The sequence below is a fragment of the Dasypus novemcinctus genome, chromosome 6 (genome assembly GCF_030445035.2).
Source record: "Dasypus novemcinctus isolate mDasNov1 chromosome 6, mDasNov1.1.hap2, whole genome shotgun sequence".
Lineage (NCBI taxonomy): Eukaryota > Metazoa > Chordata > Mammalia > Cingulata > Dasypodidae > Dasypus > Dasypus novemcinctus.
In genome coordinates this window covers 97526992-97543580 of record NC_080678.1, presented here as the reverse complement: position 1 = coordinate 97543580, position 16589 = coordinate 97526992, and the positions used below count along the sequence as shown (strand labels likewise).

At 49.7% G+C, this 16589-nt stretch overlaps 1 protein-coding gene across 1 annotated transcript in view; it reads left to right on the top strand.

Annotated features, from left to right (window-relative positions):
• LOC105744277 (anthrax toxin receptor-like) overlaps positions 1 to 16589 on the top strand; it is a 68111-nt gene that overhangs the window by 36056 nt on the left and 15466 nt on the right. The window contains exons 13-15 of the mRNA XM_071215559.1: positions 1047 to 1259; positions 3687 to 3716; positions 5002 to 5085. Coding sequence (XP_071071660.1) covers positions 1047 to 1259; positions 3687 to 3716; positions 5002 to 5085 — 327 coding nt within the window. The remainder of the gene's footprint in view (positions 1 to 1046; positions 1260 to 3686; positions 3717 to 5001; positions 5086 to 16589) is intronic.

The following is a 16589-nucleotide window of genomic DNA, read 5'->3' as shown; positions in this document are numbered from 1 at the left end:
GCAGACACACTGGGGGGCAGCTGGCAGCCAGGGTGAGTGGGTGGGGTAGGGGTCCACCAGGACCAGAGTCCAGGCCTGCGGCACCTCTGGCCATGTGGGCCCCAGGGCCCACCCTCCTGGTCAGGGTCCAGGCAATGGAGTGGGGGACCCTCTGCTGAGGCCCCTCCCAGCAGGGGAGCTGGGAGGCCTGTGGGGGTCTGGCCCCCTCCCAGGCCTCATGGCACCGCCCGCTGCCATCGTGCAGGCGTCCTCGGCTGCCCCTCTGCCCGCTGCCCCTGAGCCCTACAGGAAGCTCGTCCCCTGTTGTGGACGGGACAGCTTGGTGGGATGGAGGGGTGGATGGGGGTTGGCCCTGGGGAGGCTTGTGGGCCTGAAGGAGCCCCCGCCAGGGCAGCCGCCCACAGCTCCAGGCAGGTGGACGTCCCGTCCCCGGGCAGCAGGCCTCGGGCGGTGGAGAGCGAGAGGCTGGGGCAGGGGGCCAGGCGGGAGGACGGCGCTGGCCGCAGGCATGTGTCAGGGAGCAGCCCCGAGGACACAGCCAGCTGCTGACAACACTCATGCCTCCCCTTGCCCGACGCCCTCAGACCCTGGCCCAGCGTGGGCTTTCTGGGAAGTCTCCCTGCACCTCCCAGGCGCCTACCAGGCAGGATGGGCCCTTCCCTCCACCAGCGTGTGGAGAGCTGGGAGGGGCTCAGGAGATGGGGGGCCTGGCCTCTGGGCGGCCGGCCCCCAGCCATCTGGGTGCTGTGTCCTCTGCTTCCCCACAGCCCCATCCTTGTCAGCCGAGGCCTCCTCTTGGGGTTGGGTCCTTCAGCCCAGAAGCTTCCGGGCTATCTTGGCAGGCCTCGGAGGCAGGGGCTCGGGGCACGGTCGCAGGCAGTGACCACGGTCCTGGTCCCTGCCAGGGCCCTCCGGGGATTCGGCCCTGGACTCCTGACCCCCCTGGGGTCCCTCGAGATGGGGGCCTGAGGGGAAAGGGCAGTGGACACGAGGGTCCAGGGGCAGGAGCCGGGAGGGGGCCATGCAAGGCTGTGGTCCTTCCACAGGGAGAGCACCCTACCACCCCCGTTCGCAACACTCCACGCCAGGCCCAAACTAAACCACACCCCAAAAAGACCACCACCACCATGACGACCACGATGATGACCACCAGCATCCCTGCCAAGCCCCGAAAATTCCCCCTGCTCCCCGTGGTGGTCGGCGTGTTGTCACTGACAGGCCCACTGCTGCTGTGCTGCCTCTGCTACATCTGCTGGCCCGTGAGCACACGCCCCCTTGGCCCACCCGGTGGCACCCTCCTGGGGGCAGGTCCCAGCAGCTCCCAAGACTGACCACGGCTCAGGCTCCACCCCCCCCAGAGCCTAGCAGTGCCCTGGCCTCTGGCCCCGCCTGCCACGTGGTGCTCACGGGGAGGCTGTGCATGCTGGGCCAGGCTGCTCTGGTGCCCACGGCCCTTCTAGAGGTGACCAGAGGCCAGCGTGCAGCAGGGCAGCAGGAGGACAGAGAGGAGTGCTCCTGGGTCAGGAAGGAGGGAACTTCGAGGGGCTGGATGACCATCCCGAGGGCTGCAGGGAGGAGGAGGAGAAAGTGGGGGTGGCATGGGGGGCAGAGAAGGAGCAGGCGGGTCCCTGCCCAGGGAGCGCTTGAGGGAAAGCCAGTGGGGACCATCCCGCAAAGGGCTCTTGGCTTGGGGTGGCCTCAGCCTGCCTGGCCTGCCCCAGCCCTCCAGGGAGGGGTGGTGTCCCTGTGACAAAGGAGGAAACTGAGGCTCAGAGGCAGCTGTGCTGGCCACAGCCCTGCAGGCATCAGTCTGTGCCCCGCGGCTCTGAGCAGGGTCCCCACCTCTCCCAGGGGCTGAGGCTGAGCCCAAACCGCACCTTCCAGCACAGGTTATGTCTTTTTTTTAATATATATTTTTAAAGGAGCTTTATATTACATAAATGCTACATAAAAAATATATACATAAGGGATTCCCAAAAACCTCACCATCTCCCCATCCCACACTTTCCCACATCAATAACAACCTTTCCTAGTGTGGCACATTTGCTAAAATTGATGAACACGTATTGAGGCATTGCTACTAACCATGGACTCTAGTTTACATTACAGTTGACACTCTGTCCTGCACAGTTTCGTAGGTTATGGCAAAATCCATAATGCCCTGTACCCATCATTGCCCTGTCCTGGAGGACAACTCCAATGTCCTGAAATTCCCCTCACGTGACACCTCTTCTTCCCTCTCCCCTCCCCCAGAACCTCTGGTGGCCACTGCCTTTATATCAATGATAGAAGTTCTTCCATTGCTAGAATAATGTCTATAATAGAATAGTAATAAGTCTACTTTAGTCCAGTGTTCATTCCACAGTCTTGAGGATTTGACAATGGTGATGCAGTTTCTGATTGAGAGGGACCCTGTTTCCCAGGCGGTAGGTGAATGTTACTCTCTTGCTTGCAGTTGCAGACACTCTCTGTTCCTTGGGATGGGCGTTGTCCATCATCATCTCCTTGTTAGTTGTGCTGGATGAGTACAATGAACTGGAGAGTAGGTGCTGCAACTCTGCTGAGATTCAGGACCCAACTGGCACATGGATGGACCAAAGATTTTAAGTCTCTGGAACATACATTTAATAAGTAGAGTGCTAATGATATTTCAAATAAAAGGGGCAGAAGAGCCTTGTTTAGGGAAACTATACAAGAGTCTAAGTCTGTTACACTGAGGAGCATAGATTCCAGAGTAAGGCCAGCTGATAGGGTGCCTAACTCCTGAGCTGCTCTGTGCTGCTTTTGGTGTTTGGGTGTCTCTAGCTCTTAGGAGCCCTGCTGTTTGAGGCATTGTTTACCGTGGCAGTCAATGGGATCCTGCTGAGCCTGCTGAGATGCACAGAGTGTAACCTCTGGAATGACCTTCTGATTCACTTTGAAATCTCTTAGCCACAAAAACTCATTTGTATTGAATATTTCCCCCTTTTGGTCAAGGTCTTTGCATGCGTTGTTGGTTGTTGGTTGGTGTTGGTAATAATCCCTCGGTGCCAGGGGGGCTCATCCACAGGCATCATGTCCCATGCTGGGAAAAGGATAGTGTGTTTATATGCTGAGTTTGGCTTTCAGAGAGGCCACATTTCAGCAACAAGGAGGATTTCAGGAGGTAACTCTTAGGCAATGTATAACACTAGGCTAAGTTTCAAATTCACAAGGACAGGTCTGTAAGTACGGTCGTCAATATCGAGGGCCTAGCATCATGGTCTCTCCTCCTTCACTAGGCACTGCCCTTGAACTTGGGAGATTCTTGCCATGCTGTTAGAGAATGCAGCAGCACTCCCCAGCATGGGAATTCAATATTCTTTGGTTATTGTGTGGGTCCTCAACCATCCAGACAGTGAACGCTTGAACATATTCATATGCCTTCGAGGCATGCCCCAGGTGGACCTCTTCCCACATTTCTGTAACCTAAAGCTTCTTTGAAAATAAAGTGGAAAAAATAAGACCCTGGGGGAATATACAGGAGAAATTATTACTGTACATACAAGACAACAGACCTTACAGTGATGAAAGACACAATGTCTAAAAAATTATTATACTATTTTTATTTTTAAAGTTTTTTTTTGTATGTTACTTGTTATTTTAAATGCTAGTATTATTTCTTTTTCTTATTAATCTTATTTGGCTATGTCTTTTTAACATTCTAGTGTAAAAAGAAGCCACCGGACCCATGTAGGGTAAGTCCTAAGTGCGTCCTGACTTCCTGTGAGCTCATCTGCCATGCACCGAGCCTCCTGTGGCCCATGGAGGGGTCTACTCCCACCCCAGGAGCTCCACTGCCTGTGCCAAGAGCCTGCAGAGCAGGAGGAGGGGGATGCAGGGGTAGGGGGACGGGCACTGCTAGGGAAACCAGGCATCCCCCTTCCCAGGCTCCCACCAAAGGGGCAGTGTGGGCAGCCTGTGGGGGGTCTGCCACAGACCCTCCTGAGACAAGTGGGACACTTGACCCCTGCTGGCTGGCAGGATGGCACTTACCCAGGACTTGGGGAAGCTTCTGGAAAAGGAGCCTCATGTTGCAAGGACCCAGCTCTGGAATCTTCCATGCCCTTGTCTTAATCACGGTCTCCTGGTGGGCAGAGGGGCCTGGCCAGGTCAGCCCTTGGGGCCTGCATGGCTGAGAGTGGGCGAGGGAGCTTCTCTGGCACAGAGCTGTGAGGGACGCCCACCCAGGGGAGCCCAGGGCCAGGTTCAGGGCAGCAGCCATGGGACCAGGTGGGCCTGGGGTGGTCGCGCTTTCAAAGCTGGAGCCTGGTGGCTGAGGGGCATCCCCTGCCCATGCGTGGACCCCTGGCTGGCCCAGCACATGGTGTCTTCATTTGCCAGGGCTGCTCTGACAAATGCCATGCACCGGGTGGCTTGAACCCAGAGGTCACTGTCTCTGGTCTGGAGGCCAGAAGTCCAGCTTTCTCCTGGGTCCACAGGTTCCGGTGCCAGTCACTGCAGCCCTCAGGGTCCTTGGCTGGCCTCGTGCCTCGACCACACAGTGCTGTCCTTGGTCCCCTCTGTCCTCTGCCTTTAGGCTCCTCCTGAGTCACGTTTCCTCCTTCATGAGGCTCCTGGAGTGGACAGAGCCCCCACTTCTCTGTGGCCACCCATTCATTAGTGACGTCCTGGGCACGTCCTGTTATAGACGGCTCCCCCCAGAGAGCACGGCTGCAGGCGTGAACCCCTCTCTTCTGGAGCCCTTGGTCCAGGCCCCACACAGGGCACAGCCTCAAGGAGGCTCTGCCAATGGGGGCGTCAGAGGAGCGAGGGGACAGGGGATCTTTGCAGCACTTTGGGGACGAGCCAGATGCTGTCTTGTTTGCCCCAGAGGATGCTCCCTGGGGGCGTGGGCGCTGCTGATGGAATCCGGGGTCCCTCACTCGATTGTTCCTTATTCACCCCACAAACATCGGCTGAGTGGCAGCACCAGCCCTCCCGGTTGTGCCGCCCTGGAGCAGACGCTTTCTCTTCCTACAGACAGTGTGCTGCAGCCCGCCGCGGCCCATGGTGATGCCCGCCCGCTGTGACTGCCTGGACACCGGGTGTCTGAGCCAAATGGAGGTGAGGAGGGCCCCTGTCATGCTGAGCTTGAGGTGCAGAGGTCCAACCAGAAGTCTCCACTTGTGGGGTGGCGAGGGTCCTGGGCATCTGGCTTTCTCCCTAGGTGCCAGGGGCCAGGGTGGGCACAAAGCAGAGGGCCCCATGCCCCCAGGGGCTGCAAGCCTGCCCCCCTGCCCCTCCCCTCCCTCTACCTTGGGAGCACAGGCCTCCCTGCCCCTCCTTGGGCTGCTGCCCAGCGCCCTGTGCCCCCATAATGCTCCCCTCAGGGACCTTTCCTGGCTCCTGGTGTAGCTCCTCCAGCCTGTGGCCTTGTCCCCTAAATGAACCATTGACACCCCCACACCAAAAGAGTGTCTTGTTCCAGATTCTGACGCTGTGACCACAGTGACCACCACCCCAGCAGGCATGCAGGCTGCCAGGCTCCTGCTCCCAAGCTTTGCGTGTTCTTGGGGTTCAGCTGGGGTGCCTGACCCTCTCTGGCAGTGTCACCCCACCATGCCATGTCCTCATGCCATGTCCCCTTTGCAGGGCAAACTGGAACTCCTGTGTGCTCTTGCTATGGAGAACTGCAGCTCTGTGCAACTGATGTGGCCCTCGTTGGGGAGCATGGTGAGCAGGCAGGGGTGCTGCCCCCATGGCGGGTGGTCACCCACAGTGCTTTTCCCTTGTGACAGTTGCCCACAGACGGAGTCCCCAGCCCTGGGAAGTGGTGCTCAGGAGCACATAGGCCCCAGGGGACTGAACGTGGCCACCAACATGCTCTTTGCCTTGTGGTCTTTATTTTTATTTTTTCTTTAATTAAAGCCATTCTCAGGATGTGTGGTGATATCTCATTCTGGTTTGGATTTGCACTTCCCTAATGGTTGGTGATGTTGACATCTTTTCAAGTGCTTATTTGCCAACTGTGTATCTTCTTTGGAGAAATGTCCATTCAAATTATTTGCCCATTTTTCAGTTGGGTGGTTTAACTTTTTGTTGATAAGTTGTAGGATTCATTTATTTATTCTCGATATCAAACCCTTACCAGATACATGGTTTCCAAATGTTTTCTCCAGTTATGTAGATGGTCTTTTCACTTTCTTGATAATACCCTTTGATGAACAAATGTTTATAATTTTGATGAAATCCAATTTAACTGTTTTTCCTTTTGTTGCTCATGGTGGTGGTATAATGTCTAAGATTCCATTGTGTAACTTATTGTCTATCCTACAGTATGAGCCATATGCACTTGAGAAGAATGTGTATTATGCTGTTGTTGGATGAAGTATTTGTATATACATCAGGTTTGGTTGGTTTATAGTATTGTTTAAGTCTTTCTTTCCTTATTGATCTTCGGTCTAGAAGTTCTATTCATTATGGAAAGTGGTGCATTGAAGTCTCCTACTATTAATGTAGAACTATCTACTTTTCCATTCAATCTCTCAATATTTACTTCATATATTCTGCAGTGCTGCTATTAGGTGCATATATGCATTCTCAATAAATTGACCCTTTTGTCAATATGTATTGTACTTCTTTGTCCCTTATAATAGTTTTTTTACTTTGTCTGTTTTATTAGGTATTAGCATTTTAGTATAATATATGAGTATATTAATATTGTATATAAGTATACCCATACTGGATCCCTTTTGATAATCCTACTTGTGTCTGAATTTAAGGAGAGTCTCTTCTTAACAACATAAAATTGGACCATGCTATTTTATCCATTCTGCCAATCTCTGCCTTTTGACTGGAGAGTTTAACCCATTCACATTTAAAGTGACTACTGGTAACACAGGCCCTTCTGCCAGTTTATTTGGATTTTGCAATTCTTATTCCTTTTTTGTTCCTCAATTCTCCCATCATTGCCTTCTTTTGTATTATTTTTTCCTTTCATAGTGAACCATTTTGAACACTTTCTCATTTATTTCTGCATGCCTTCTTCTGATATACATTGAGGTTACCATGGAGTACACATTTTAATACCTTAACAAATGTGTACCATAGGGTATGCATTTAGCCTCTTAACAAAAGTGGTTACCATGGGGTACAAATTCAACATCTTCAATCTTTAACAATCTTGTTTGATTTATTACCAGCTTAATTTCAACAACATTTACAAACTATGTTCCATAGCCTTCTGCCCCCCATTCTTTATGTGTTCTTGTCACAAATTAAATCTTTATACATTTTAAAGGTTGGGTGTCCCAACCCATGGGTGTATCATTACTTTTATGCATTTGCATTTTAGATCCCATAAGAAGTGAAAACTGAGTTACAAATTGAAAGCACTGGTGTTTATAATTAGCCATGCTCTTACCTTTATCAGAGATCCTTATTCTTTTATGCAGCTTTGTTCTACCATCTACTGACCTTTTGCTTTTAATCTGAAGAACTCCCTTTAGCATTGCTTATAGTCCAAGTTTAATGATGATGAACTCCCTATGCTTATGCCTTTATTTATCTTGGAATTTCTTAATCTCTCCCTCATTTTTGAAATACAGTTACTCAAGATAAAAGTTCTTGGTTGGCACTTATTTTCTGTCAGCATATTCAATATGTCATCTGTATTAGTCAGCCAAAGGGGTGCTGATGCAAAATACCAGAAATTGGTTGGTTTTTTAAAGGGTATTTATTTGGGGTAGGGGCTTATGGATTCCAGGCCATAAAGCATAAGTTACTTCCCTCACCAAAGTCTATTTGGAGCAGGATGGCTGCCAACGTCTGTGAGGGTTCAGGCTTTCTGGGTTCCTACGTTCCTGGGGCTTGCTTTTCTCTGCATTCAAGGTTCCTTTCTTCCTGGGACTGACTTCTCTTTCCTCTGTGAGCTTACGTCCTGGAACTCCAGCTTAAGCCTTCAGCATCAAACTCCAGCATCAAAACTCCAACATCAGAAGACCTCCAACTCTGTCCTTTGCAATGCCTTTTATCTGTGAGTCCCCACCCACCAAGGGTGGGGGCTCAATGCCCTACTGGCACAAGAAGATTAGCTAATTACTTAATTAAGTAAGCCTCTGAATCCAATATAGTCTAATATGCCCAGAGGAAAAGATAAGTGTACAAATATAATCCAATTTCTTTTTGGAATTCGTCAATAATATCAAACTGATACACAATCCCCCTGCCTTCTTGCCTCAGTGGTTTCTGATGAGAAATTGGAACTTCTTATTGAAGCTCCCTTGAAGATGATGTGTTGTTGTCTCCTGTAATTTTCAGGATTCTCTGTTTGTCTTTGGCATTAGATAGTTTGATTATAATGTGGTGGTTGCGGATCTCTTTGAGTTTATCTTATTCATAGTTCATTATAATTCTTGGATATGTATATTCATTTCTTTACTTAAATTTGGGTAGTTTGCCTGCTTTATTTCTTCAAATAGTCTCTTAGTCTCTTTCACTCTGTCTTCTTCTAGGAATCCCATAATGCATATATTGGTAAACTTGATGTCCCACAAGTCTCCTGGTCTCTCTGTTTGCTTTTCTTCATTCTTTTTCCTTTCTGCCCCTCAGCCTAAATAATTTCAATCATCTTCTCTTCAGGTTCACAGATATTTTCTTCTGCCAGCTCCAATCTGCTATTGAACCCATACAAGGAATTTTAAATTCCATTATTGTGGTCTTTAATTCCACTATTTCTGTTGGGTTCCCTTTTATAATTTCTCTTTATTGAAATTCTCATTTTTTTCACATATAATTTTCCTGATGTCCTTTAGTTCCTTATACATGTTTTCCATTCTCTCCTTGAGCATATTCAAAATCATTTTCTAAAAGTCTTTTTATGTTCAAAGTCTGGTTTTATTTGTTGATGGTTTCTGATGTTTTATCTTGTTCCTATGACTGGGCCATCAATTCCTGCCTCTTTATATGCCTTGCAGTCTTTACTTGCACACTGGATGTTTTAATAGTTTAAGGTGTTACCTCTGGAATTTATTCCCCGGGCTTTCTGGGGCCCTGGAAGGAAGTCAGGCCTCACCCTCACTCCCAAGTCTCCCAGTCCATGGAGGAGCAGCAGCCAAGGACAGAGGTCAGAGCACCTAAGACTCCCTGGGGAGGGCAGGGGAGCCTCTATAGAGGGGGTGACAGCCAAACCCTCCAAGTGGGAGTAGAGGCTGGATGCCAGCACTCCAGGGAGAAAAAAAGCATATAGGACCCTACAGGTCCAGGTGGGGCCTGAGCCCAGCCCACGGGGCCAAGGAAACTGCAGCCTCTGGACCCAAATCAAATGACTTCTCCATGACCTCCTGTCTCTTCTCTACCTACAGGGGAGGTGCTTCGCCTTCACCCCAATGAGGGCCTGGAGGTTGCCGGTGATCTCTGACCCAAGACTGCGCCTTTCTCCCAACTGTGAGAGTGTCCCCTTCCCCGTGTGCCCGGGGTGCTGCCATTCCCCCGGTGCATATTCTCAGTCCTCCCGGATGCTGCCACTGGTCTCGCCCTGTTCCCGGGCACAGGCCGCCTGCCCTCCATGAGCCCTGCCTGCAAAGCCCTAAGGCGAAAGCACCAAAGGGCCAGGATTGTTGACTTGCTGAGGTGGACACATAGTTTTGGTTTTACAGTAAAAAGATGTTGGCATTTGTTGCTGATGATTAAAAGAGTTTATTACATGGTGAGTTTCTGTCCTCTCTGAGATGCATGTACGCTCCACCTGCTAGAATAACGCATCCCAGGGCCCCGTGGGGATGGGCATTGATTGTGCCTCTCACAGCACCTCGTCTTCATCCATCTGCCAAATTCCACTCCATGAAAAAGCCCAAAGAGCCTGTTTCATGTGAATCCAGTCCTGTGTCTCCCTCCCTAACTTCATGCAAAGAGAAGCCTTTGAATTTCTCATCTCCTTTCTCCATGTCCCTGGTTTCCCACTTTGGAGTCCCACATTCTGAACGTGTCATAGAAGGTGGTGAGGAGACCCCAAGGCCACTAGCTGGAAGCACGACTTCTCTGTCCAGGTGCCCCGAACTGTGCCCAAGCCCAGAAGGATTCCACTGAACTGTGTCCTCTCCACTAGAGAAGAAAAACAATTCCCCATCTGGTTCCATCTGCCCCTGCTGGAGAATCCACACCCAAGAAGGATGAGTTTTAGTGAGCAGTGTCCTCCCACCAGGCGCAGCCCACGGTCTCTCTGTGTTTGTGAAATCACCAGGCCCACAGGCCCCCAGATCCTGGTGTGGGGTCCCTGAGCACCTCAGGAGGGTCTGCAAAGTCAGCTGTGACTGAGGGTGCCCAGGCATCCTCTATTATATTATTTTTTCATTTAAAAAATTTATTGAAATATATCATTCATACATGAACATACATAAATAATAGGTATGTAGTATAAGTTGTACACTTACAAAACATCATACTGGGCTCCCACACATCACCCCACCACTAATACCTTGCATTGTTGTGAAGCATAGCAAACTATAACAGAGCATCATAAAAGTATTACTCCTAACTACAGTCCATATCTTACATTTGGTGTATTTTTCCCCAACCCACCTTATTATGTTTTTTATTCATAAACCTTACAATTTATCTAAAGTGTAAAATCCATTGGTATAATCAAGAATTGGGTATTCATCATTTCTATCAATTTTAGAGCATTTTCATTATTTAAAAAAAAGCAAACCACTGTCATACCTATATATTAGCAATTCTGATGACAAATTCTCTTATGTGCTCTCACCATTTCTATTCATTTCCAAACATTTCCAAACTACTTTTTACTGATTCTGCTCAGATTAAACCCAGCTTTCCATTCCATAACTACACTCTCTTCTCTGGTGACATATTCTAGTTAGCCATTCTTCATTTATTTATTTTTTTAAAGACTCATTTATTATTTATTTGCCTCCCCTTCCCCCCCACCCTGGTTGTTCTCTGTGTCTATTTGCTGCATCTTCTTTGTCCGCTTCTGTTGTCAGCAGCACAGGAATCTGTTTCTTTTTGTTGCTTCATCTTGCTGTGTCAGCTCTCCGTGTTTGTGGCACCATTCCTGGGCAGGCTGCACTTTCTTTTGCCCTGGGCGGCTCTTCTTACGGGACGTGCTCCTTGTGCATGGGGCTTCCCTATGCTGGGGACACCCCTGCGTGGCAGGGCACTCCTTGTGCATATCAGCACTGTGCATGGGCCAGCTCCACATGGGTCAAGGAGGCCTGGGGTTTGAACCGCAGACCTCCCATGTGGTAGACGGATGCCCTAACCACTGGGCCAAGTCCACTTCCCAGCCAGTCTTTATTGATCTTACTAATTAGGAAACTAAACTCTCCACCTCAGTCCTGTCTTCTTGAAACTTTCAATTGAGTAAGGCAAGAACAGGTTTTGGTGTTTAATCAATACTGATTGAAAGAAATAACCATAATTTCTCCCATGTTTAAAAAAAATTTTTTCTGGAGGGGCCCGTTTCTGCGTATGCAGGTTGTATGTGCAGGCTTACCCCGGGACAAATAACCACTGACCTTCAAAGCCTTCCTGTCTGGCGTTGCTGCTGTTTCAGGGAGCCCCCTCTCCCCCTCCTGCCCCTCGCCCTCCTGTGCAGCCGAGTCCCCCATCTGTCCAGCCAGCTCCCAGGACGGGCTTGGGGAGAGCATTTCCCACTCACCTCCCAGGCCGTCTGTGTGCCAGCAAATCCTCTCCCAAGCTGGTGGTAAGAAGGTTGTTCCTGTGACAAAATGCCGCATAAGGCGAGGCCAAGCAATGGGCCAAGTCAGAGCCAGGAGCGAGTGAGAGGGGCTTAAAGCCCTGGGGAGGGGCGCGGCAGTCAGTTTAGGCCCCATTTGGAGACTCGATCCCAGGTCAACTGTACAAGCGGCTTCCCCACACCGCGCTTCCTGGCTTTCTCTGCAGGATGTGAAGCCTGACTCTGTCAATTCTTTTTTCTGTTTTCTTTTTATTTGTTTCACAAAGACTAAGAGCTTCTGGTTGTATAAATAAGAGAATGCTAACGAGGAGGAACAGGACATTGCACTGCCGGCTGTTGGAGACACTCATTCCGAGGACCTGGCTAGCACGTCCTCCACCCCAGGGGCAGGAGGGGCCACAGGGTCCTGACGTCATATGGTAGGAGGGAGCTACACCCCTGAGTGTGGTGACCCGCTGGCTGGAGGTCCCAGCAGGCCACGTGCCAGGTGTTCCAAGAGCCCTGACCACTGCAGGGGAGGGCGTGGCAGGACCCTCTGGACTTTGACACCAGCCTGGGGAGGGGGAGCCCCCATGGTGAGAGGGGGGCTTCAGGAGCTCGCAAGGCTGCAATATTTTTTTTCAAAATTAATATAGTTTTTTATTATTTTTTTAAAATGTTACGTTAAAAAATATAAGAATTTCCCATATGCTCCCCCGCCCCACTCCTCCCACATCAACAAGCTCTTTAATCATCGTGGCACATTCATCGCACTTGGTGAATACATTTTGGAGCACTGCTGCCCCGCATGGGTAATGGTTTACGTTGTAGTCACACTCTCCCCCACCCATTCAGTGGGTTACGGCAGGATATATAATGTCTGGCATCCATCCCTGCCATGTTGTTCAGGACAACTCCAAGTCCCGAAAATGGCCCGCATCACTATCGCCTAACATGGAAGCTTCCAGGGACCCAAGAAACCTGCACAACTCTCCACAGGCCACTTCCAGATGCCCCCAGCCTATGAGTCCCTCCGTGCTTCTGTCCAAGGGGCGTTTCCATGGAAACATCAAAGAGGTGCTGCCAAGAGCACAGGCCTGACCCGCCCCAGGCTGTGCAGAGGCAGAGACCCCAGAGCAGAGGACAGGGCTGAGGGGGCGGGGACTGGGTTTGAGCTGAGGGGGTGGGGCCTGGGGTTGAACTCTGGGGCGGGGCCTGGGGGTCGCGCACCGCTGGGGGTGGAGCCACGGGGGGGCTGCGGCCGGCATCCAGGCCCAGGGCTCCAGAAGCTGGAAAGCCTTGGGAACCAGCAGCATTTCCTCCTGCAGGCTCCTGCCCTCTGGGTGCTGCCCGCACCCCCACAGCCCCTGCACAGAGGACAGAGGGGCTCCCAGGCAGCTGCCCGGCGCCCCTACTCGTCAGGGTCCCTCCTGGTGACCCACTGGTCATGTGACTCCAGCAGAGCTGCTGTCAGGGCCCAGACAGGGGGAGGGGCAGTTAGGAGGCGGCCCAGGGGCTGTCAGCGCCCCCAGAGTTGTCTCCACATGTTGGGGAGCCTCTGTCTCTGTCCTCACGGGAGGCCTTGGCATCAGGAAACCGAGAAGGGACGCGGCTGGAGATTTTGGGGTGCAGGGCCCTGCCCTGGGTAGGCCGGGCCGGAGTCTGTCTCAGATGCGGCTGAGCCAGGGGTGCAGGACCTTCCTGCCTCAGCACCAGGCGCCCAGGCGGGGCTGGGGGTCGGGAGGCCCGTGAGGTGCAGATGGCTCCCAAATGGCGCTCCTGGCTTACATTCATCTCCTTGCCCAATGGCATGCCCAGGCTTTGCGGAGGATGGCTGAGGGGGCTGTGAGCAAGCGGGGAGGGTTCTGGGCGGGAGAAGCGCCTGAGAAAGGCCCTCTTGTGTGGGAAATGCCTTCAGAACCTTCTGGATGTGGAGACTTTTGGACCCCAGAAACAAGGAGAGAGGAGCCTGTCCCTCACCAGCTGAGCCCCGGTGACAGGGGAGTCAGGGGAGCAGACCGAGGGCTTCCCAGAGGCCGACCGGGAAGGGAAGGCGACAGGAGCAGGGAGGCTGGCAGCATGCACCCCTCCTCACAGAGCCAGCCAGGGGCCCTGAAGGGGCCTTGACGGGGCGCCTCCCACTGGATCCTCACAGCAGTCTTGGGCGTGCCGGGACAATTCTGAAGTCGCTGTGTGCAGGTGTGATTTCCAAATTGGGTGTTATCGAGGTCTTCTTGTAGGGTTTATGCGCCCTCTTAATTCTGTGTGCGTCTTTGCCAGGCTCTGTTGCAGGTTCTGTGTGGAAACTGGGTCCATTTACACACATTTTACGTGTGTGGGTGAACGCGTGCCAGCAAGCGTGTGTATCCCTCACCCTGTTTCTGCACAGGTCGCTCTGCTGGGATCTAGAGGCCCTGGGGTCCATCCCCGAGGTGCCTAAAGGATGCACAGCCTGCAGGCCGAGGTCGTGCCCCGCCCTCGTGTGGTCCCCGCGAGTTCCTGTCCCCTGGCCTGGACAGGGCTGGCATCAGCCTCCATCTCCCGCTTCTCGCAGGGGACTCGGTGCCTGAGCATGGGCTCTGCGGGCGTGGAAAGGAGCCGGCCCTGCACCAACGCCTCGGCTTAATGATTAGAGGGACGTTACCCAGCCAGTCCTGGGAGCATCAAACCAGGATGGGGCGAGGTCACCCACTACAAGGCTGGGCTCTGAGCCATGGTCCCTGCGCTAATGCCCTTCTCGGGCAGACGAGGGCCAGGCAGGGCCAGGAGGAGGTTTGAGTCTCAGCTCCCTGTGGGAGGAGCAGTCATAACAGCCCTGGCCTCGGGCAGGAGCCCTGCATGGTCAGGAAGGCCATGCTCTCCAAGAGGGGACAGAGAACAGAGCAGGGATCCCTGAGCTGAGAACTTGCTGCATCACAGTCTTGGGGGCACATTAGGGAGCTGGCGGTTTCAGCAGGGCCTGGCAGGAGCCTCTCCAGCGCTGGGCTCCTCCCATCCTTCCATGTGGGGGAGAACACATATTCCAGCCAATATTTTAAGTGACAGGTGGGAGGGATTGCTAATACTACATTATAAAGTACCTTAACTACCTGTGAGGACATAGTGTTATTTGAAGGTGGATTTGAAAATTCCTATTTCAAGCTTTAAAGAAAGTAGTAAAATAATTTTAAAAGAAATATATTTCTTATGCTAGGAGAGGAGAGAAAATGGAATCATAAAATGCTTACTCAAAACCACAGAAGGCATAAAAAGAAAGAAAAAGATGTTAATAGAGAAAAGTGGTGGGGGAGGAGGTAGGGTAAATGGGAATCTATATTTTCAATGTAGTCTAAAGCTTCTTTAAAAAGAAATGAAAAAAAAAGAAGTAAAATAAAGAACAAGGACAACAGATAGAAAATAGTTACAAAATGATATATATTAATCCAAGCATGTCAATTGCTTTAAATGTGCATGGTGTAAATACAGCAATTTAAAAACAGACTATCAGCGTGGATTAAAAAAATAAAAAGATGACCCAACTCTTTGTTGTCTGAAGAAACCCATTTTAAATATAAAGACAAACATGAATTTAAAGTAAAAAGGATGGGAAAAGATGCACCACACAAACACTAATCAAATAGAAAGCTTTAATAATTCTGTTAACTTCAGACAAAGCAGATTTCACAGTAAGGAAAATTATCAGGGATAAAGAGTGGCATTACATAATGAAAAAGTGGGCAGATTTTTCAAGACACAACAATTCTGAATGTATTTGTGCCTAACAATAAAGCAACAATTACGTGAAGCAAAAAGGGTAGAACTGCAAGGAGAAAAGACAAATCTCTCTGGAGACTTCAGTGCTCCTGTATCATTTACAAACAGTTCCAGTAGGCAGAAAATCCAGAAGAATACATTTGACATGAACAGCAACAATCAACTAGATTTAGTTGACACTAATGGAATTCTTCCTCCAAAAACAACAGGATACACATTCTTCTCAAGCATCCAGTGAACACTCACAAAGATAGCCCAAACCCTGATCCATAAAACACATGAACAAATTTAGAAGAATAGAAATAAGGTAAAGTATGCTCTGAGATCACAATGTAATTAAAGTAAAAATCAGTAACAGAAAGACCACTAGAAAATCCAAAAATATTTGAGGATTAAACAACACATTTCTAAAAAACCCATGTGTCAAAGAAGACATCTCAAAGGAAACATAAAATTTGTCTCAAATATCAGGGCTACCTGCCAGATATTGAAGCTGTTTTCTTCTTTGCCTTGCTATCACTTTGATGGATAATTTATACAATCTTGGCAGAATCAGGAAATGTATTCGATTATATATAATGTTTCCACTTAGGCCAAATGCATTCCTGATTGTCCTTTAATTAGATACCTCCCAGCAATTGGATACTTATATATGGTGGTAAATTACAGAAGCTTTACCTAGACCTTTGGGATCATAGGTTTTCTCTTAGAAATATCGAATACCTGTCTCCCTTCACTTAATTTTTTTTAAAGCCTATAGGCTAAAGGTTTAGATTCCCCACTAGTCCAGAAAATATATCTGTTTGGTTTGAAAAAGCAACAATTTTTTTCTCCAAACAGTACGTTAAGAATATGAAGGCCAACATGAATTTTTAAAATAAGGAAATCTGATTTAATTATTTTAGTTTATATACTTTTATTGAAACATATCTCTTAAATTTACAAATTTGAATACTGTTATGGATAAATTATATTTGTACATATTGCATAATAGGAACATACAGAAAGTTTCAATACTAACTTAAGTTTGTTTCTTTTTCTGTAGATACCTAGAAATGTGTCACCTTAAGTCTAATTCATGGCTTCGGAAAAGAGCATTTTGCCTTTGCTTGTCTTTCATTATGAGCCAATCTCCTATAATAGATTGATCACCATTGGCAGTACTGATCACTAGAAT